General features: G+C 31.2%; 1 protein-coding gene across 6 annotated transcripts in view; it reads right to left on the bottom strand.

Moving 5' to 3' along the window:
* Positions 1-24,626, bottom strand: part of LOC148303421 (fat-like cadherin-related tumor suppressor homolog) — a 448,267-nt gene that overhangs the window by 32,883 nt on the left and 390,758 nt on the right. For 5 of the 6 annotated variants that reach the window (XM_088269962.1, XM_088269964.1, XM_088269963.1 and 2 more), the window contains exons 5-7: positions 20,520-20,721; positions 13,822-14,036; positions 4,413-4,523 (exon numbers count right to left, since the gene is read on the bottom strand). In XM_088269962.1, the coding sequence (XP_088126088.1) occupies positions 4,413-4,523; positions 13,822-14,036; positions 20,520-20,721 (528 nt within the window). The remainder of the gene's footprint in view (positions 1-4,412; positions 4,524-13,821; positions 14,037-20,519; positions 20,722-24,626) is intronic. The other variant, XM_088269965.1, reaches the window with a different exon arrangement.

Here is a 24,626-nt window from a genome sequence, read left to right on the forward strand (position 1 = left end):
CAATGAGTTAAGTAGGTACTAATGTATTATTTGAATTTTATAAAAACTATAAAAAATAAAATGCAAGCGGCTGCAGTGCGTCTAGAAATATACAGAAATGTTATTAGGTGTTTATAACATCCACAGTTGTTACATAAAAATAATTACCTTTTTTTTCAGAATAACGTTTAGTGACTTGAATTCTACCTATGATTTATGCAACACCGCTTATCATGTCCCTACTTACTTACTTACTATAGGCTAGAGTTTTATAGCATATTTCTAATTGTGAGTGGGTTTACTCTTCATGATGAAAGTAACTATAATTTAAAGTAATTCTTAAGTGAAAATATTCAGGCAAAAACAAAAGTGTTTCTTTGGCCACTCCTTGTAATGTTAACCATGTCAGTATGACCAACTTTACGAATATAAAAAATGCGCGAAAGTTATTTCAAACAAAACTAAACCTCAATTTTTGACATTTAGCATTAGCAAAGGGAAGAGCTAGCATCGGAATATGGAAAATGTTGAAAAGGCATGTATATTCGTATTCATTATGATTAAACTACCATAGGGATGGCTACCCCGAACAGGTTTACAACTACTACTACTACTACTACTACCATCACGCCGTTTCCCCGCAGGGGTAGGCAGAGAGGATGGAACGCCACACTCTTCTGTCCTGACATACACTCCTAGCCTCCTTCACATCCATACATCTAGTCATACATGCCCTCCGATTACGCAGACTTTTGACACCGCCAGATTTTAGGTTCTGATTGATCTGATCGTGCCAAGTCTTTTTCGGTCGTCCACGTTCTGTTTTCCCTCTCACATTCGCCACATATATTTTCTTAGTCATTCTCTCGCTATCCATTCGCTCCACATGTCCATACCACCGCACCACAGGTTTACAAACTATGTAAAAATGTAGATTTCCCACTGTCCTCCTTCTCACAGGCAATATTTGAATTTTTCTTAAACCCCCATCTTCTCCACTCCTAATTAATGTCAAAATATATAAACCTAGTCGCAAACAGGTAAAAAAAGATTTTTTAACAATGGCAACCCCGACATAAAAGTATAAAGATTACCATTTTTACAACATCTCAGAAAAATGATCCATGTACAATTGTAATTGTACAATTTACAATTGTAATCTCAAAATTTTAATGAAATTGCTACAGATTTTTATTATATTTATTATGGCTATCAAGTATTAAGTCCTAAGGATAAGTAAGTACTTGTCTTTAGGAGGTAATTCTTAGTGACATTTTTGTCTACAATATGATCATGCATTTTTCAGCAACATGCAGAAAATATTATTGTGTTAAATTTTTATGTATGATGGATTGATAAATACGAATCATAAAATAAATGTAGTTTATCAGTGCTAGAGCTAAAATGCACGTCCATTTGTATAAAATATGGAAAATAGATGTTTGAAAATTCTATATTATGTGTTGATGAATATACATTCAATTAGGATAGTAGGTAATGTGTGACGTGTGAAGGATGAGCTTTGTGTGGAATGTGGTGATCATATTTGCTACATAAATATAGTAAAGTGGTTATTACATGTGCATAAATAATTCAATCCTTTAAGGATAAAAACAATTTGGAAAGTAATGTGAGATGTGATAATGATGAGTTTGTGTGAAATGTGGTGATCATATTTGCTAGATGAAAACAAGAAAATGATTATTAATTGTACAACAATAATTCGACCCCTTGAGGATAAAAACAATTAGGATAGTAATGTGAAATGTGATAATAATGAGCTTTGTGTGTAATGTGGTGATCATGTTTGCTAGATGAATACAATAAAATGGTTATTACTTGTTCAGTGATAATTCGATCCCTTAGGGATAAAAACATATCTCAATTTTTTACATAATAATACCAATGAGACCAAAAACTATACAGTAAGTATGTTTAATGTAAATTAGCTAGAAATGTATTTCTACAGATGATAATGATAATAAAATACATATGTTCTTCAATATTAACTTGTTTAATGTGATTAGTTGCTCTATCGCAGAAATATCATAATTGCAAAATAGATAAATAAAACCATGTTATAAGAAATTCTAAATTTAATAAATTGAGTGATGTTTTATTGACCATTCATAAAACATTATTTTTTTTAAGACATGAAAATTTCTGAAATAAACGTGGTTACTTCCTGATATTAAATTATACAGTATCTACTCAATGAATTAGGGCCACCCATTATTTTTTTGAATACTCTGAAATCTTTTGGATTATTATATTTATTTTACATAAATACTTAAAGTTTTCTATTGACATCTAATATCATGTATATTACCTTCAATAATATGTTAAATATACCTGAATTATTTAAGCCTTTACAAAATTTCAAACCCTTTTTCTGAGAAAGGTCCCTAATTAGCACAGGTAGACAGATAGTTGAAAGTTCAAAAAATAGTCCTATCTCATTTATTAGTGAAGTTTCTTGAGTTCTGGTTGTTGTTTTGTTCAGAGAGGTTATATAGTTATCGTGTCTTGTGAAAAAAACTTAATTTTTAATTTTAGTTCATAAAGTATAAAAATTTTTTGTAAATACAAGTGTTTTTTTTTGAAAAGGACAAAATGGGAAAAAGTAAAGACATTTCTGAGGAAAAAAAGTCTAGCGTTATAGTGCTACTGAAATTAGGAATACTATCTAATAGAGAAATTTCAAAAAAAGAAAACGTTTCTCGTCAAACAGTGGACAGAATTTCAAAATCAATAAAAAATCAGTCACCCGCCACCAGCAATCGGCGAAAGAACTGTCGTAGGATTAGAAAAACAACACCGAGGACTGATCGAAAAATCGTTCAAAGTGCCTTAGAAAACCGTAGTGCATCAGCAAAAACATTAAAAATAAAATTGGAAGAAGAGGGTATAAATATATCGGTATCAACACTGAAGCGACGTCTTTACGAAGTAAATCTGAAATGCAGGCGCCCTGTAAAAGTACCAAAATTGACACCACCAATGAAAGCGGATCGATTAAAATGGGCCAGGCTACATCGAAATTACTCGGTAGATGATTGGAAAAAGGTATTTAATTAAATTGAATTTTCTACATATCATTTTAGTAAATAAACTTATATATTTGAATTTAACTTAAATTTTCATTATTTTTCAGGTCATCTTTAGTGATGAGTGCCGGTTAGAAGCCGTGACAGAGAGCCGTCGATTCGTCAGGAGAACACCGATGGAACGTTACAATGAGGCCTGTGTGGTAAAAGTTATCAAACACTCCCCTGCAACAATGATATGGTCATGTATTATTAACAATTTACCTGGGCCGTTGTTTTTCGTGGAAGGAACAATGAACCAAAATTCCTATAAGCAGGTCCTCGAACGAATTTTATTGCCCTTCTACCATACACTCGACCCAACAGAAGGTCCATACACCTTCATGCAGGATGGGGCACCTTGCCACCGGGCTAAATCAATAATAAAATTTTTGTCTAACAAAAATCTGCCTTTGCTCCCCTGGCCTGGAAATTCTCCGGACCTTAATCCTATAGAAAACGTATGGAGCATGTTAAAAAATAAGGTATACTCATTTCCAAATCCGACAGTAGACTGTCTAAAAAAAAATATTCAAAAAATTTGGTCAGAAGACGAAGAAATAAAAAACATGATAAAACAGTGCATTTTAAGTATGCCAAAAAGAATTGAGGCAGTTATTTCTGCCAAAGGTGGAAATACTAAATACTAACTATATTTATATGAAAATATATGCATAATTTAAGCGTAATAAAGTGTTCATGTGTAAATAAAATTCAATGTTGTTTTATTCAAGGTTTTCTCTGAGTTATTCCTGTTTGAATTGAGAAATTGCGCGAAATTCTGCGTGGCCCTAATTCATTGAGTAGATACTGTAATAATGGTTAGGGGCAAAGTGATATTAGGGGGATGATTTGAATAATTATCTCCTTGGCATCATTTTATTAGACAATTTTGAAAATAAAATGTATTGCATAAAGTAATGTTTGCACATTCTCATTTTGAATGAAGTTGATCCATGTACTTTATTTTATAAAGTTGACCGTGCACAAAGTTCCTGTTGAATGATGATGATCATGCACATAGTTCCTGTTGAATAGAGTTAATCATACACATAGTTCTTGTTGAATAGAGTTGATCATGCACATAGTTCCTGCCGAATGAGGTTGAACATGCACATAGTTCCTGTTGAATGAGGTTAAACATGCGCATAGTTCCTGTTGAATAGAGTTGATCATGCACATAGTAGTTGTTGAATAGAGTTGACCACGCACATAGTTCCTGTTGAATGGGGTTGAACATGCGCATAGTTCCCATCGAATGGAGTTGATAATGCACATAGTTCCTGTTTGGATGAACTTCATGCACATACGATAGGGGCATGCATGCTGAGGTTTGCTGTAACCTACCCGCAGCAGGGCCTGGCCGTGGGGCTGGCCATCGTATGTCTCCCACGGAGCGGACTCGTCTTCCGGACCCGCGTCTCCAGAACCTTCTACCTCCTGCGCATCCCACCGCTTCTGAGGTATCGTTCAAAACAAAGCCACACATAATGCCAATGCCAAATGTAAACCAAGATCACCCATACTCTACAAACTACAAAATACAATTGAATTCTGGAAACCAAAAAGTGGTCAAATCCTATCAAAGCTTGGTTATTTTTTAAGATAAGTAAAACACATTGTTCTTTGTTTAATACAATATAAAATAAGATTGATTTAAATAAAACCATATTAAATCATAATCTGAATTTACCAAAAATTTTAAGTATTTGATTTCCATGCTTCAATTAAGAAAATAAAACCAGTTAGATAATATATTATTTAAATATTTTTACAAAAATACACTCAAAAGTAATTATGTACTAAAAGTACGAAGGTTAGTATCAAAATAAAAACATTTTTTAAATTTCAATCTTAATTAAATTCTAGTAAACTCATCTGAGAACAAATTATTAATCAGAAATTACATAACCATAAATAATAAAGAGAAATATTAATGATAGAATTTTCTATTAGAAATTAGGCAATACACCTGCGAAAGATCTAATCAGAATTAAATTAAATTTTAATATTTAAACATAACTTTGTATGAATTCAATAAATACTTTGATAATTATCCAGAATTGCTTCTTAAATCCAAAAATAATTGGAATATTCAGTGCCGATATTCTAACTACAGGAAGATGAAACGGTCTTCATTATTGATTAATTATTTTTCCAACCAATTTGCAAAATTTGATTTTACTCGTTACATATTCATATTTTTTAAATAAAATTGTACAATTAGTTGCAATTTTAAAAAAAAGTATCACTCACACCATGCATCTTTTAAAAATATGAGTAATATTATAAGTAGCTACTCTATACTTACACCTTACCACCTCATAGCTACATACATATAATATTTTTATGATCTACGATTCATTTTAATTCATTTTATCGTAAAAAGGAGTAAATTCAAAGGAAAAATGTATTACAATTTTTCAAGATAATAAATTCAAGGGTGGGTATAAGTATTTTTTTATCGGGCTTATATTTTTCTGTCCATAACTACGACTATATGAAGGAAATTGATAGGTACTTAACTCTTACTGTGTTATTGGATACGGTAACATCATAAAATTATATCAGCTGCTATAAACAGGAACGGGTATTTTCCTTTAAAAGTGAGCTGATAATAATACGATTTTTTACAGCCATGGCTTTCGTCAGATTATACTTCCAAACAAATTGAAAAGAGATTTTTATTACGCATTATTTTTATTTCAATACCTTATAATTTTAGTAAAAAAGTATCCACAAAAAATGCATAGTATAGAAAGTTTTTCAGAATTTAAGATTACGACAAAGTCGAGCCAATTAATAACACTAGAAAACTCACTGACCATTTTTTATAACTGCTATTTTTAAGCAAAAGATAATGGAAGTTTAGAAAATAAAGACTTTTTGTTTAAAAAGATTTTTTCACTTACTAACCCAAACGTGTCTAAAATTAAGTACTTGAAAAATCGATAAAGATTTTAAATGTAAGTTTATATTTTTATCCACATTAGTGGACGATATTAAAACGACCGCTAGAGGGAAGAACAACTAAATACATCGATTAGAACGGGAAAAAAATAGATGCCCTTCAGGTACTTGTATAAAGGAGATAGCACGATGATTAGTACGTTGTATCCCTAAAAAGATAATGCGTCGTGTCCGCCAATGCACAATCGCGCCCCACTAAGGGTTTTTTCAGTATCAGAGGACTATCAGTTGCCATACTCTTAACATAAATAATGAATTTTTAATTTTGACATATGTACTTTGTTTCTAATTTAATGTGGAGTTCTACAAAATGAACAGCATCTCAATTAACGAGTTTGTGTACTTAAACGCTATTTGACGCATATTAAACAGGATGTTTACATTTTAAACACCACCGTACTAAGCATTTGGCGTACCTGTTGTTTATAAAAAATGTGCGAACTGAAAAAATACTGTGCTCACTTGTTTTACTGGTGAACAAGTTTGGACACGAATAGCGCATCTGGCGACGATTTGAAGCACAAACTTCCTAGTCTTTTATCTTTCAATGAATGACGTAATTTTTAAAGAATGAATTACCGTTATTCGTCAAATGTGGCAATAGTACGACACAAAAATACCGAAAACATGCAGTAAAATACAGGCATTACTGTTATTTTATCGGAGATCAGATATTTATTACTTTTTATCGGTTTATATATGTATTTATTTTATGTATTTCGCTTAGGGTTTTGATGTCATATATAAGGAGATAAAAATACCAAAAACGCAACCAAATTTATGCACTGATTGGTGCAATTAGCTTTAAATTAAATTAAATCCAAAAACCACAATTAGCTGTTTAAACGTATTCTTATCAAAAACCGTAATAAGCTCTTCAATATATTCTTGTCAAAAACCGCAATTAGCTTTTTAAACTTATTCTTACCAAAAAACCGTTATTACCTCTTTCAATATATTTTAATCGAAAACCGAATTTATTAACGAATACTTTTAAAAAGATCGTTATTTAATTCGGTTTGTTAATTTAGCCAATGTCTACACATGTCTCTGCTTGCTTAAATGTCGGGCCAAACTGAAATGCGAGTTCAACAACAAATTAAGCTAATTTATTGGATAAATCGCGTAATTCATTAATAAATGGGAGCGTTCGCTGCTCGTATTACTGAGAATTTAGAAAAGGGTCACTGTCAAAGATCGGTTGCCGTCAGACAACAAATTGCGCTAGTGAATCTTGGAAAGCATAATTTGGACAACCTTACCTTCAACAGTGAAATTCTAACACATTATGTTCTTAACAATATTGATATTATTTATTATAAGTCAATATTCATATCGTGGTGTGTCCCTATTTTCACATAATTTGTCTTGGACTTGAAGTTTGATTTTCCCCTTTTCCTCCCTCCCTTTTTTTGAATTACCTAACGTCCAAGTGACTCTGAAATCTAGCTACGGCTTATGCAACACCGCTTATCATGACCCTACTCAGGCTTCAACTTTTTAAGTTTCATAGCCTATGCCTACTCGTGAGTGGATTTACTCTTTATGTTTTAAGTTACTATAATTTCATGTAATTCATGAATGAAATTTTTCTTGAGTGAATTCATTCATTTCAAAAAACAAAAATCATATTTTCTGGCGTGTCTCATGTGTGTGATTATAATCCAGGATTCAAACCTCACATACTAATATAAGAGTTTCTGCTCAATAAAAAAGGTTGTTTTCATCTCACCAATAGATGTCTCTGGTGAAGTTCTAGTGATTCAAGACAAGGTTTCTAAATTGGTTCATATATATATATATATATATATATATATATATATATATATATATATATTATATATAAAACTTCCAAAAATTTGAGTAGTGTGATTGTCAATAATGGGTGGAATTGGCGAATGTTACACGTGTGTAAAGTGATCACTTAAACCAGCCTATGACGGTCGTCAGCCCCATAAATACCCAGACTTCCATATTATTCTTCATCTTTGATGAGATGTCAAAATAATAATATGAAATAAAAATTTAACTCTCTTCTATCACTTCTCCATTCATCTTCAAACCCTTACTCGCACCCGATGGTGCATAGGGCACTGCATCGTATAAACACAGTGTTATCTTTATTCCAGATGGAAGTCTGAGCATCCGGGATGCTCAGTCCTCCATTTTTTTTCATAAAAAAGGGAATAATGATAAATGTTTCATATAAGTTGAGACACCGTTATGTTCTTATTTATTAGCGGAACTTGCGAACTTTATAGAAATATGTACGTGTCAAGCCGCGGGCCATATTTGAGGGAAATTAGGGGGACCAAATGTAAACTTAGATAATTTTACCAACGCCGGCGTTTATCTGTAAAACTTTGTAGATTTCACGACCGTAACGATGTTTTAATTAATAACTAAACACTGGCTAGAACACACTTAACTAACTAACTAACTAACCATCACACCGCTTCCCCGCAGAGGTAGGCAGAGAGAATAGAACGCCACACCACTCTGTCTTTGCAAACATTTTTCGTCTCTTCCACGTTCATGCACCTCCCCATACATACCCGTCGATTATTTCGACTTCTAACCTGACCGTTTTCAAGTATTTGACATACCTGATCATGTCAAGTTTTTCTCCGTCTTCCTCTGCTCCTTTTTTGAAACTTAATTCGCCTCATAAATTCGTTTTACCGTTCTTTCCTCACTCGTTTGTTCCACATGTCCAAACCATCTCAACGCACCTTTCTTAATTTTATCGATAATGCTTATCTCAGCTTTGCATTCCTCCTTATTTCAGCATTCGAACATCTATCATACATCGTTTTGCCACACATTCGTCTGAGAGATCGCACACTCGTCTGAGAGAGAGAGAGAGAGAGAGAGAGAGATACCATTTTAACTGTATACAGTCTACATTCATCCTTATTTTTTTCTTCTAGAACACTCTTGTAGCGTAGAAATCCATAAAATAAGAAAAAGGCATCTGTAATTTGTATGTCCGGCTGTTTGGGAACCCATCGCCACGTCCATTTAAATCAGTAATCCCCAAAGTGGGTGGTTAGAAATTTAGCAACACCAAAAAAGGCAAGAAAAGGCAAGAATATTGATTTAAAAAAAGAGAAAAAAATACTGGGCATTTTCAGATCTTTCCAGTTCGTTCTTAAGCAAAAAAAGGAACAATATCGTGGGTGTACTGGCAAAAAACGAACAATGGTTAACTCTAAAATCCCTGTTTGAATAATCCCTGTTATTTAAAGCTTTTAGCCTGTATAAAATACCCGCTATTAAACTTTATGTTGAATTTACTTTTAAAACCACACATATTTATATATATATATATATATATATATATATATATATATATATATATATATATATATATATATATATATATATATATATATATATATATATATATATATATATATATATATATGTATATATTGGGTTGATGCAAAAGTTTTGACCGTTTTTTACATATATATATTTTTTTTTAATTTTATGTATTATATTTATTTAATAAATTATATAATTTCCATCAGTTCTTATAACCTTTTCCCATCTTTCTATTAACTTATTAATACCAGTAGTAAAAAATTACGTGGATTTTGATGCGAAAAATTAAGTAAGGGATGTTTTTACCTGCTGTATTGTATAATTTTTTTCATCATTTAATTTTTTTTGTAGTGATCGGAGTAAATAAAATTCAGAAAGAGCAAGATCTGGAGAATACGGTGGATGTTTGATAACATCCCAATTCAGCTCATTTAGCTTGTGTTGGGTCATCATAGCCACATGTGGTCGCGCGCTGTCGTGATGAAACACTGCCCCTTTTCTGTTTACCAATTCTGGTCTATCCTTTTGAAGGTCCATGTTCAATTTGGATAATTGCTGACAATATCGTTTTGCTGTACTTGTTTTATCATGTTCCAAGAGTTCAAAATACACAATACCCTTATTATTCCACCAAACACAAAGTATAACCTTTTTTATGGGTTTCGGCCTTCGAAGTTGTTAATGGGGCTTGTCCAGGTATAGCCCAATGTCTTTTTCTTGTCACGTTGTTGTACACGACCCATTTCTCATCTCCCGTCACCAATCGATGCAAAAAAGGCTCATGTTTTTGTCTCGCACTCAAAATAACGCACGTCGAAACACGATCCAATAAATTGGCAGCCGACAATTGATGAGGTATCCAAGCGTCGTACCGCGAAACCATTTCCATACGCTTCAAATGTATTAATACGGTTGTTTGGTTGACTCCCATCATTGACACAATATCCCTGATGGTTAGACGTGGATTGGTGTCAATTATGACTTTTAACTTGTCGTCATCAGACTTCAATAGCCGCCCGGTACGAGGTTTATGAATGAGTGAAAAATCTCCAGATCGGAATTTTGTAAACCATCTTCCTGCCTGTCGAACTTTGATGACGTCTGCTCCAAACACTTCACAAATATTTTTGGTTACCACACTCGCGGTATTGCTTTTCGGAATTCATAAAGTAAACAATGACGTAAATGCACTTTATCGAGCGACATTTTGAAAAAATACAAGGGGTCATAACTGTACTCTGGCAAGGCCAAAACTGAATAGAAAGTAGAGGGAAAGCATCCTTTATACAATGAAATCATAAAAAAGAAGATACAATTCATAATTTATGAAAAAAAAATTTTTTTACCTGGGATCATAAAAAACGGTCATTACTTTTGCATCAACCCAATATATTTATTTATATATATATATATATATATATATATATATACATATATATATATATATATATATATATATATATATATATATATATATATATATATATATATATATATATATATATATATATATATATATATATATATATATATATATATATATATATATATATATATATATATATATATATATATATATATATATATATATATATATATATATATATATATATATATATATATATATATATATATATATATATATATATATATATATATATATATATATATATATATATATATATATATATATATAAATGCAATATTTTTTAATAAATATTTTGTACGTAACATAAGAAGGTATGTTTTTCCGCTTATGTAATGTAGCGGTTTGCGTGATTAGGTAAAGAACTACTGGTCCTGAGTTTGTTTTTTAGGTGGATCGAAATAAATATAAGTGATTTTCACTCTCATTTTTTTATATCACCTTGGACTGGTACCTGAAGCGCAGAACTGATGATTTTGGCTTCATGTAATTAACGATTGAGATAAGATTGCACCCATACGATGCAATAGCTGATGAACTATTAGATGAATAAGAGGTGTATGCTTATTGACATACGTCTTAATTATTTATTACTACAGATTTTTGGTATAAATTGGATGTGGTTGTATTCCAATATTATTTTCTATCAATCCAACTAGGAATCAAACCCTGGTAATTATTCATTTTGCTTATATAAGTATAATAAATGCTTTAAATCGCATACTATACATGTTACATGTATTCCTGGGTACAAGATCTCCCAGTGTACATTAAAAATTCAATCATATTTATTATTACCTTTGTAAACAATATTATAGTAAATAAATATACAATGAGGTGATTACTGACGTCTGTATCTCAGAGACGACCCATAGTAAATCAATATTACAAAATAAGGTCTGAGCATTTATGTAACCCAAAGAATCAATAAAGGGTTATATGAAAAATATGAGTACCAATCAATTTTCGATTGTGATTCTCAATGCAATGCTTGTGCCATATTTACCACGAAAGAGCTCATACAAGTATTACAAAGATAATCGTATATTTGTATTAAAAACCTGTAAATTAATTCACAGTCGGTATTAAGACTTAAACCGAACAAAGCGTGTAGGATTTATTATTATTTTGTGATTATTAAAATATGAATATGTGGCATAATTCAACGATTTATATTGATAATGATATAAACGCAATAAAGAAAAATCGAATTAGTAGCAGGGAGTCAGAAAAATTGAAGAAAAATAACGGTCTAATATGTGAAAAGGATATATTCGGTATTATCAACATTTTACTTATTTGCAAATATTTATCACACCAAAATAAGACGTCAGTATGCCATAGTTGACTTGCGACCTTTGTTCCGTGTACTGTCAGAGCAAAGTTTGCGGACCCCGTTCCAGGTATTCAATACCGGGAGCGGAAACTGGCAGTAGTGGGATCTTTGCTGCACTAGTGTTAATGGGAAATTCCGAAAAGCCTTTAAGATACTTAAATGCTGAAAGCGAATTCCACAAATTAACATTATTAATAAACATTTTGTTTTTTTTGTTTGGATTTTGTATGTCAATTTTACAAAGTTTATTTTTACAAACCGTTGATTATGAAATAAAATTTAGCTTTTAAAAATATTATAATTATAATTATAATAATAATAACAAAGTATATATATTTATATTTATAATATATATATATATATATATATATATATATATATATATATATATATATATATATATATATATATATATATATATATATATGTATACATATATATGTATATATGTTTATATGTATATATATATATATATATATATATATATATATATATATATATATATATATATATATATATATATATATATATATATATATATATATATATATATATATATATATATATATATATATATATATATATATATATATATATATATATATATATATATATATATATATATATATATATATATATATATATATATATATATATATATATATATATATATATATATATATATATATATATATATATATATATATATATATATATATATATATATATATATATATATATATATATATATATATATATATATATATATATATATATATATATATATATATATATATATATATATATATATATATATATATATATATATATATATATATATATATATATATATATATATATATATATATATATATATATATATATATATATATATATATATATATATATATATATATATATATATATATATATATATATATATATATATATATATATATATATATATATATATATATATATATATATATATATATATATATATATATATATATATATATATATATATATATATATATATATATATATATATATATATATATATATATATATATATATATATATATATATATATATATATATATAGATAGAGGAAGCGGGTTAAATCTCGGAAGTAAAAAATGCCAAAACCACCAAACTACATATTTAACTGTCCAACCGTAAAATTTAATTCTTTCAACTACAATACAAGATTAACCAAAACACAAATTCGTAAATAGTTATATCAAGGCGTAGAACACCCGTCATTTTAAGTAAATAGAAAAGTAAAAGCATAAAACACACGTCATGATAAGTAAAGAGAACAGTCAAGGCGTAAACTACACACCATTGTAAGTAAATATAAAAGTCAAGGCGTAAAATACTTGTCATTGTAAGTAAAAATAAAATTCAATGCGTAAAACAAACGTCATTGTAAGTAAAAATAAAAGTTAAGGTGTAAAACACACGTCATTGTAAGTAAAAGAAAAGTCAAGGCGTAAAACACATGTCATTGTAAGTAAATAGAAAAGTCAAGGCGTAAGACACTCGTCATTGTAAGTTAACTAGAAAGTCAAGGCGTAAAACACACGCCATTGTGATAGCAGTAATTGTAAAGTTAAGGCGTAAGACACACGGTAATATAAATAGTAGATACTGTAGTCAACTATTTCTGGATAACTCGGGTAAAGTGTACAGACCTGGAAGCGAGGGTTGTGCTTCATGCCAGCAGGCACCTTGACTGAGTAGTACTGCTCCAGGAAGACGGGGGCGTGGTCGTTGATGTCCGTGACGTCAATCAGGACCCTGGTGCTGGAGAGCAGCTGAGGGTCTCCTCCGTCCGAGATCTGCACTTCCAGGGAGTGCTGCGACTGGCTCTCGCGGTCCAGGCGGCGCCCCGTAGTCGATATTACCCCTGATAAAAGAGATATACATATCAAAATCATCATTTTCTGTAGCTGGATGCAATGCAATTGGAGTTCAAACTTGATACAAATTTTACAAGAGGAGATTTCTGTGGCTGAAATCGTTATATTCTTTAAATATTTCCCTCTTAATTTATTAGATTTTCGGTTCAATTGTTGATAAAGTTTTTAAGGTATCTAGGTGTGTAAAGTTTTGTGTCGTTAGCACTTCTTGCCGACGTTTCGGTTCGCTTTCGCGTTATAGCATCCGTCATCGTCCATCCGTGAGCTTCCGTCACATTAACCCTGATCATGAACGCTGCAATGCAATCTGAAACGTCAGCAAGAAGTACTTTTTTGCAGGACAGAAGCCGTAATATCTCAGAAAAACGCAAATTTCAGTCCCTAATTTTGGAATTGAAAAAAAAACATAAAGCATTCTTCATGATGTAGACATATTGAAAAATAACATGTCTGACTCCGTTCTACACATTCGAAGCCCATAGGGGAGCGATCCGCCTACTTTGGGGATTGAAGACTTTGGGAGATAAACCACACATGTCACACAATAAAACCAAATATCCTTGTTAAGATTTTACATAGAGCAGGATACATATTTTCATTGACAACTGATTTATATTACATACTTGCTTTTTACAGTTCTGTGTAATCAACCATAGGCAAAAAATCCAACAATGAAAAAAAAAACATTTGCTGAATTTGGTCCAAAGTAATCATTACAGGTTTATCAATATTATTATCGCAACGTTCACAACTTTTAGAAAGACAGGAAAATATAGAATGAAAACTAATGATTTGTGGTTATTCCTGAGAGGATTTGAAACTCTCTTTGAAGCGAGAAGTTGATAAAAGTGACACAATTTCTCGCGACTTCCCATTTTATAGCACAGCACCATTATAAAATAGCACTAAACTTTAATCTGTTTGCAAAGTTGAAATTCAACATATTTTTGGTTTTCTTTTTACAAACTGCTATGTTAATTCATTTTTTCGCCTCCGCAGTGCAATAGTAAGAGTGTTAAGCTACCTTGCTGGAGGTCCCGGGTTCGATTCCCAGGGGAGTCAAAATAAATATGGATTATTTTCACTCCCATATTGATTTGATATCACCCTGGACTCGTACAAGAAGCGCAGGACGGATCACCTTGCCTTTATGTAATTAACGATCAAGATAATACTGCGACAATACGATGCCCTATGCACTTATGGGTGCGGATAAGGGCTATAAAAAGATTAGTCATTCATTTACGTCTCTACACAGGTATTTAAATATTTTTGATAAGGATATCGGCCAAAGAGGTAAGAAAGCCCGACATGTAGATTTGTTTCACAAATGTTATAAAAAAAAATAACGAAAAATTTGAAGAACAAAAATCAATTCGGAGCAGACCAAGGATCGCTCCAAAGTGTATACTTTTCTTCAGGTCATACGTATTTTTGTTTAGTGCAAATTTTCAATACAAAACGATCGTTACCTAACTGGCGTTTACGGGGTTTTATCGGGAAATTTTCCATATTTAATAAATAGTAGAATTAATTTTATGTTGAACGCCATTTAAATTTGAACATCGGTAGCAGTAACCGCATTGTCACGTGAGTATGACCGATGTTTCAAAATATAAAATAAATGAAGGCGATTTATGCTTATTTTTGGGATGCGGTTTTTCCCATAGAGATACACTAGCGGAAGTTAGGAGTAATAATTTATTACCATTCAGGCCACTACTAGTGCTATATTTGCTGACATATGTGTGAATGGTGGAAAAAACGAAATAACTAGTTTTTAGCATTTAATATAAATGATGATTATTTAAAAACAGTTTAAACGCATTTATCATTTTATAATTAAGGACCTGATGAAAACTTAAATTATGATTTATCGTTAAAATTATTAGTATAGTTAAATCTCGATATCATGGACCTCTATTTAACGAACTTCGGATATAACGGTAAAAAAACCCAGTCAAATGGAAAAAAAGATGAAAAACGTTATGTTTATATTATGCACGCTTTAAGTTAAATGTCGCCGCACGTAAATATTTTTTACCGGCCATGATCGTCACAAATTATGTCTAAAAACTGAAAAAGTGGAAACAAAACTTGATTCTTTTTCCAAAGCAGGATTGGCGAAAGCAAGCAGTATCAAACAGCAACGTCACTTCACGACGAGTGTCCGAAGACAATTATATAATATTGCTTGTGTTTGAATACAGTTTATGTATTAATTTTAAATCAAACACAGATTTTTTGAGTCTACTAAGTTGTATTTTATTAACAAAAACACATAAAAATATTATATTGTGACATTCGTTTGATAATGCCCTAACAAGGCGAAACAATTGACACAATATAATATTTTTAAGTGTTTTTGTTAATAAAATACAACTTAGTAGACTCAAAAAATCTGTGTTTGATTTAAAATGAATACATAAATTAAATTAAACGCCAAATCAATAAATAAATAAATTTAAATACAGTGCTCATATTTTTTTTAAAGTAATATTTTAAACCTATTTTTATACAACAGAGTTTCAGAATTAACACGTTGATTGCCGGTCACGCGTATACGCGTAATAAATATTAACAGTATGTTAAACCTACTGAGATAATATTAAAACTAAAGACACACATACAAAGTTGTATAAGCACAGTTAAAAAAATATAAGTTTAAAGAAAAATAATTATTTGGTTCTGAAATCCAGCTTTTCAGATCGGCAATCAACGTGTTAATGGACACCCACCCCCTCCTCACTATAAGTCCGTTATATCAAGGTTTTACTGTATATCAGACTAGCAAATTTTCGCTCTTATATCATTAAAAATGGGGGATGCTTTGCTGGTCCATTGAAAGACTGATGCAGATATATGATCAAAATACATATAAAAGACCAAGTAATTTTGTTTATTAGGTAATGTAAAATGAACGTTTATTCTAATTATAATAAATTTGTCAAACAGTGCGATTTCGCTCTCGAGATTCATAAAGTAAAGCTTAAGAATAAAATACAAAATTATTAAGATCTTAAGGTAGCCCCATTTAGAAATTAAAATCTATTCATTTCCAACTCGAAAGATTTTTTTCCGCCTTTCAAATGAATTCTTTTTGTGTAACTAAGAGGGAAATTAATTAATTACATAAATTAGGTTGACTAAAAGAAATTGCCATCAGGCATTAATTCCGCCTTTAGCTTAAACGTAAACAGGGACCAAATAACAGGTTATTTTAAATAAATACATTCTTATTTGCTAAAAGCAGCTCGCTTTTTGCGATCCTATTAACAAAATAAACAATGTCTTCTGTACTTATATTATCTGCAATATTGAGAAATTAAGAAACAGAAATGTTTTATTATACCGCATAAAAAAGTCTCGACTTCTCACTCAAACTTAGGTACTTTTGAAGGCAGATACTCAATTGAGTCTATCATATTTAGTATTTTTTATTTTGAATTACCTAACGTCCAAGTGACTCTGAAATCTAGCTACGGCTTATGCAACACCGCTTATCATGACCCTACTCCGGCTTCAACTTTTTAAGTTTCATAGCCTATGCCTACTCGTGAGTGGATTTACTCTTTATGTTTAAAGTTACTGTAATTTCATGTAATTCATGAGTGAAAATTCTAGGCAAAAAACACTCGCGTATTTAGTATCTATAATGTAGCTTCTCATATGTAGCTTATGGACGAATCGATTCAAAAATTGATTTGTTCATTCGAATGTTAAAAGTTATTCCATAGATAACTTATTTAGTATCTATAATGTAGCTTCTCATATGTAGCTTATGGACGAATCGATTCAAATATTGATTTGTTCATTCGAATGTTAAAAGTTATTCCATAGATAACTAGACCCAGAAAGTTTGTTTTATAATTAGAAGTAGTAAGTAGTAAATTACTGGTTATATAATTAAAGGTTATGAATAATGATTGTCATTAATAAAAAATCGATTTATTCATTCGAATGTAAAAAGTTATTCTATGGATAACTTAATTCAGAAAGATAAATAGTAGTAAATAATAAAGGGCGTTGACTTCATTCTGAGTAGTCAGATTAAATCACAGAAGTCAGAAAAACGGCCAATTTTTGTTTTCGGGTAAGGGTCTTTGTTTTTCTTTGAACCATCTCAATAATCGAATAACTGAATCGGTTAATATAAAGATTCGTTAGAAGTCATTCGATTAATAAAATGACTCGATTATTTCCATCAATTCATTGATGATTGAAAAGCGGTAAAATAATAAGGTTTATGGTTTTATAATTATTTGTCCAATGTATCTCGTAGTACTATTAATTTTAAATATAATAAATAATAATTCCCTGACCCTTAACCGTATCCAGCAGTGCATGGGGCACTACATCGGATCAATGCAGTATTAACTTTATCTTTAATACTAGAAAGCAAAGCTTCAGGTCCGAAGAAACAGTAAACTAATACTAAAATTAACAAATTAAAATAAAATGAAACACTATATTTATTTATTGGAAATAGATCCGTAAGCAAACCTTGCCTGAAGTTAACCACTACACTATGGAGATGGAATAATGTAATCACTGAAATATCTTAGACAAAAATTACGAAATAATTTTTGAATATTTTATTAGTAGAATAACATTAAATCATCCGACAAGTACAACTTGATAAGAAATAAAATTATTTCCCTTGGAACATATTTGGCTTGCTAAATGAGGCGATTAGTGCTCAATGACAAGATGGCTTTTACACAACACTGTCATGTCTAGTTCCTACCGATCAAACGGTTAATATAACATAAACATTGTTTTATAATATGTGGTTTCAGAGGTTATATAAAAATATTACCAGAGTTAATGACTATTACTTAATAATACCTAAAAGTTGCAAACTCCAATAAATGTAGGCAATTTAACGCGAATATAATTGGTCGTACCAACATTTGGAAAACCGTTTCGTTCTTCTTGGCGAACATTAAAATTTATACAATCAAACCCGTGAGTTAAATCTTCCATAAGTTCACGTGAGATTCTTATAATTAGGAATCCTTGAACAGATTACCCGAAACCGCTCGTAATTTCCAAATTGTTTTATTGTATTACTCTCACAATCGACGTATAAAAGCAGTTCCACAGAAATAAGTTACGAATTTAAACATTAATATTCCATCACGCATTTGCGCCTTAAACACGGTCTAAATATATTAGGTTTATTTAATAAAACCCTTTCAAGACTAAATTATCGTCATGAAAATATACTCGTAAGAGGATTACTTTAATAACTATTTTTTAATAGCTTTAAATTTTGACACAAAACCCATATCGTAGGCTTACCCTGGATTCCGTGAATTACCGAAATGGTATCAAATTTACAAAATGAAACACATCTACAAAATAATTTTGATAAATGTTTTTGAATAATTAATAAACAGATACTTACTTTAAATTAGATTGTACTCTAATTCATATTTGATAAGATCGCATTTTCAACTGATGATTAAAACATCTGTAGTTCTTGAATCGAGGAGTCATAAACATAAAAGTGTATTTTTTTAACTTTATTTAATTCACCAAGTTGTTTTACGTGCCATAATAACATATTTGTATTTATAAATAAAGATATTTGTATGATAAAATAACTACCAAGTATATAATTTTTTACACATTTTATTTGACCAGTGACCGAGTTTCGTCGTAACCTACACCATCATAATATACATATTTTTTATAAAATTATCTATTCATTGAAATTGCTCTATTATCAGCACTTAGTTCCACGTATTGTTGTGAGCAAAAATTTCGCATTTAATGAAATGTGTCCAGATACACTGAAAGTTTATACGCCCCACAGCGACTATGTCGTCGGACCATCTCTTTTAGGGTCTTCCGACACCTCTTTTACTCTCCCAAGGTCTCCATCGTAGAATCGCAGAATTCTTGGGGTCCATGTTTGTTTTATAATATAAATTTGCATTTACACATACATCGCTCACTCCTTTCAAGAACGTCATAAATCAAAAATCGTCAATTTTCAGTTGTTCATGTTTTCGGAATGCCGAGAAAATGTACTATATCCCAGAAAAAGCGGCATATTTTTAATTTAATATTTACCCGCTACAGGGCAGAAAGTGTTGTTTTTGCATAATTATTTTTTTTCAATATCCTAATTATTTTTCAAATGGAGAAAAAACCTTCAGGTTTTACCTAAAAAGATCTGTTGCAAAGTAAAAACATCAATACGTGGCTTGATATTTATTTTTAAAACATTGTATTACATTTTTAAACTTAAAAAACGTTCTCCTAAAAGATCTATTTTTTTGATTTATGACGTTCTTGAAAGGAGTGAGCGACATGTATACATTTTTTTAAAGGAATTTTTACCAACTTATCAAATGGAATTTTCTATTTTTTTTTACCTAGTCTTTCAAAAGGTTGCCCACAGCTCTACTACATAAAACACGACAGTATTTATGTATTTTGATTCCTCACGATGTACCGACCTGTCGTCGCGTTGACGTGGAAGAGCCCGCCCGGGTCCCCGGAGAGCACGCGGTAGAGGAGGCGCGAGGAGCGGTCGCAGTCCGAGGCCGCCAGCTGCAGGACCGCGCGCCCGCCGGGAGAGTTCTCCACCACGTGGCCGCGGTACATGCTCTCCAACGTCAGCGGCACGCAGTCGTTCTCGTCCTCCACCACGATGTAGGCCTGCAAAAACCAAACCAAGAGGTTCATTTCTAATCAAAACCCTCAAACTTGTCAAAACGGATACATATAAAATATTCAGTGAGATGAAAAGAAGCTTTTTGCTGTAGTAGTGATTGTCCTGACGAAGAGACGGGTACGTCTCGAAACCGGTAGACATAAAAATCTCGGTGAGTGGTTATATACTAATATTATATTATTATATTATTCTATTATTATATTATTATATTATTCCTACATTATAAAAAAATAAGAAACTTTTTATTGAGCAGAAACTCTTTTATTGGTATGAGAGGTCATACATGAGATGTCTAGTAACAACGTTTGAACCTTATACATACACTTGAAATAAGAGGGCAGATAGTGCGTAAGTATAAGTATAAGTCACAAGATAAAGAATATGAATGAAAAGTATAAAGCGTAGATTATTTTATCGATATATAAAAAATAGCAGTATTATTCATTATTCGAAACGTTTTTTACACGACTTAAAATTTGCCAAAAGCGACTTAATGTAGCTTGATATTACAAATTACGAAAAAATTAAAAATGCTTTGAGCATACAGAATAAATTGCTATTTTTCCAACGTTTGTCATAATTCATACGATAAAGGGGTAAAGTACAACCCTTCCATAAGGAAGATTTTATCATGACAAAGCGATTACCAGTTAACTCGCGAACAACAGCCTTCATTATACAAATATTAATACCCTATTTACAATCACAAAGATACGAGTACCATTCAGCCGGCGAATTATCCCCCCACGGTCTTGTACTGCGGAAGGGTTATATTAATATTAATTTGTCAGTGCGAGGTACATTTCATACATCGGAGAGTAGGGCGGGGCGGTAAGTACTCGAGTTTAGTGGGGTGATAATTAAAATACAAGACAGCGTAGGATAAATTTGCGCTGGAGCAGTGAACATACCATCGATGCTAAGGAGCTCGCTCCGCCGTTCTTCACTCAGTCAAGGGGACTTGTCGAAATCTTAAAGGGTATATCCCTTCCCACGGCGCTCGAGGGATACGTTATTAATTCTCGTTCCCTTTCTAAGAAATCTTCATATCTTCCTGAACCGAAGCAATTTACATCCAGGATGTAACTAGATTCTAAGTACATATGTGGGGGTCCTTACCAAAAAGTTACATTTCCATTATGAATGATTTTAAGTAATCAGGAATTCTAACTTGTAAAATTGTTATGTTTTGTTGAGATTTAATGATTTCATGTTGGTTTACCACAGGATTGGTCATGTTTTGTCGCAACTTTAATTACTTTCAATAGAATGCAGTAAACAGAATGATTTTACATTTAAAGGGTTTTTTGTGCAATATTGGAAATATAACTTTTTGGTGAGGACCTCCACATATGAATTTCAAAGAATTGAATGTTCAAAGAAAATTCACGCTTGTTTTTACTACTACTATTACTACTACTACTACCATCACCCCGTTTCTCTGTAGGAGTAGGCAGAATATCGCCACTATCTTCTGTCCTGACACACACTCTTAGCTTCCTTCACGTCCATACATAAAGTCATACATTTCCTCCAAATACGTAAACTTTTGACAGCACCTGATATTAGGTTTTGATTTATCTAGTCATGCGATGATTTTTCGCTGCTGTCTCCAATATTTTTATTTTATTGTTATTGTTCTTTTTATAACACCGTGTTTTTGACATTTCAACATAGATGAAGAAGAATATGGAAGTCTGAGCATTTACGGGGCTGACGACCGTCGTAGACTGGTTTAAGCGATCACTTTACAATCGTGTAAGATTAACCCATGATTAACCTCACTACTTCTAAACCAAATTCCTACTAAATTTCTACTAAATTCCTGGTATTTCCTATATATATATATATTGTTCAAATTCGAAAACATTATGCTTGATTCACTATAATTTCACAAGAGACATCTATGGGGAGATGACTTCCATATTCTTCTTCATCTATGTTGAGGTGTAAAAAAAATAATATAAAAATAACTCCTAATTGGAGATAATCCAGATTTGTGAACAAGTATCTATAGACACTTAAAATTTTGTAAAAATAGGTATTATAGTTGTAAGCAAAATATGCAAGCCCGAATAAAATCAGAAAAATACTATTTTCTCTTTTATACATAACTCAAGATGATTTCTTTTTTTAATATAAAACAGTCAAAAACGGTGGTTTTCACGCTGCATTAGCCAGTAAATTGAGGTATTGGCATGTATTAGATAACCGTTCTCATTAAAGGAGTTCTCTGAGTAGGGTTTGTGAATAGAATGAGAACCGATTTAGTCCAGAAGTCTTTAGAGCGCAGACATCTGTGTGATGTCGGACTAACGATTTCCTTTGAATCTGGGTTCGGATATCCTCGATGAGCAGGATCGCACAATGGATCCCATGCCATGAGAATGTGGGAAATTTTCCTTCTTACGCTTGGCCAGAATAAGAGGTTTTGAATTGCATCGCTGACGTTAATATTAATTTAAAAATATATTTCCGATAAATAATTGACATTTTACCCAAAATATACGAGAAAAAATAAACAAGCCTAAATATGCCAAACGAAAAAATACCGTTTACTAGTAACGAGAAGTAGGCAAATAAATATCCATAAGTTATCTATATAAATAAAAATATAAATGTAGGTTTGTTAAAATCTTAAATCTAAAAATTTATTCACCGATTGCTTTGAAATTTTACTCACGTATTTTTATATGCTTATACGTGACAAGTAAAAACATGTTTTTTTTGTAAACATTTTGTATCGCAATGGCAGCACCATCAGTTGAACTTAACATCGACACACGTAGAGAGCGTGTTTTTTTAACAGCTGCTAAAATATATTATGCCCACAAGCATTGTTAAATTAAACAAATTAGAAATATGCGCTATTTCTTTTCTATTTAATCAGACTGAGCCATAGCGACCGTGGCCGGATACAGCTAATAATAAATAAATATTTTAACTTGACGACTTGAAGTAAAAAAAAACAATGGTAACATTTTTTTTATTCCATGTACTTAGTACCAAAAAATATATTGATTCACGATCACAAATAATGTATAATAACAAGAGTTCAAACACAGAATTCGGCTGTCCAAATTTAAAATACAGTAAGGGACATTTTTTGTAGTACCTTTTTTTTGCATTTTTGGACTAAGTAGAGTCTACTTAATCCATAAATGCAAAAAAAAAACGTACTACAAAAAATGTCCCTTACTGTGTTTTAAATTTGGACAGCCGAATTGCTTTATAAGATGTTATTTCGACAAAACGGTCCTACAACAAATGCAGAATAAATTATGACGCTAAATGTAAGAATACAATTTCATCTAAAAATGTGAAAATAAGACTCTTTTTTCAAGTTCAAAGTAATAAAATGGATGACGGTAAATACTCAACGCAAAGTAAATTCACAATATAAATGCTATTTTAGACCGGTTTAGGGTTTACAACCTAACCTAAAAAAAATAGATGCCATAGAGAAGATTGCTAGTCATTAAAAAACCGAGACCCCACTTTATTATTCGCTACAGGTAGAGACAAAATAAATCACAAAGTTCGTTCTAATTTGAATTAGCACGCGGCCACCTAACGGTTAAGTTATGCGTACGATGAAATGATGAAAATAAATTATCCTAAGCGTCGGGATTTCAACCCCCTAAACTTAATATGTATCCTACATAAGTTGACGACTAGTATGCTTATCCAGAACGCTAACACAAATTAAACAGCATTAATTAATAACAGACCACGTTCTGAACTGCTCAGATAAAGGGTGACTACAGGCAAGGCCAACATTCGTCGAGTCGCGACTTAAAACATTTTGAGTGTGTCCAAATACTTGTTTACAAATCTGGATAATCTCCAATTAGGAGTTATTTTTTTTAATTTTTGACATATCAACATA

Source organism: Brachycentrus maculatus, unplaced genomic scaffold (genome assembly GCF_059751285.1).
Source record: "Brachycentrus maculatus isolate JH-2025_06_01 unplaced genomic scaffold, ASM5975128v1 h1tg000369l, whole genome shotgun sequence".
Lineage (NCBI taxonomy): Eukaryota > Metazoa > Arthropoda > Insecta > Trichoptera > Brachycentridae > Brachycentrus > Brachycentrus maculatus.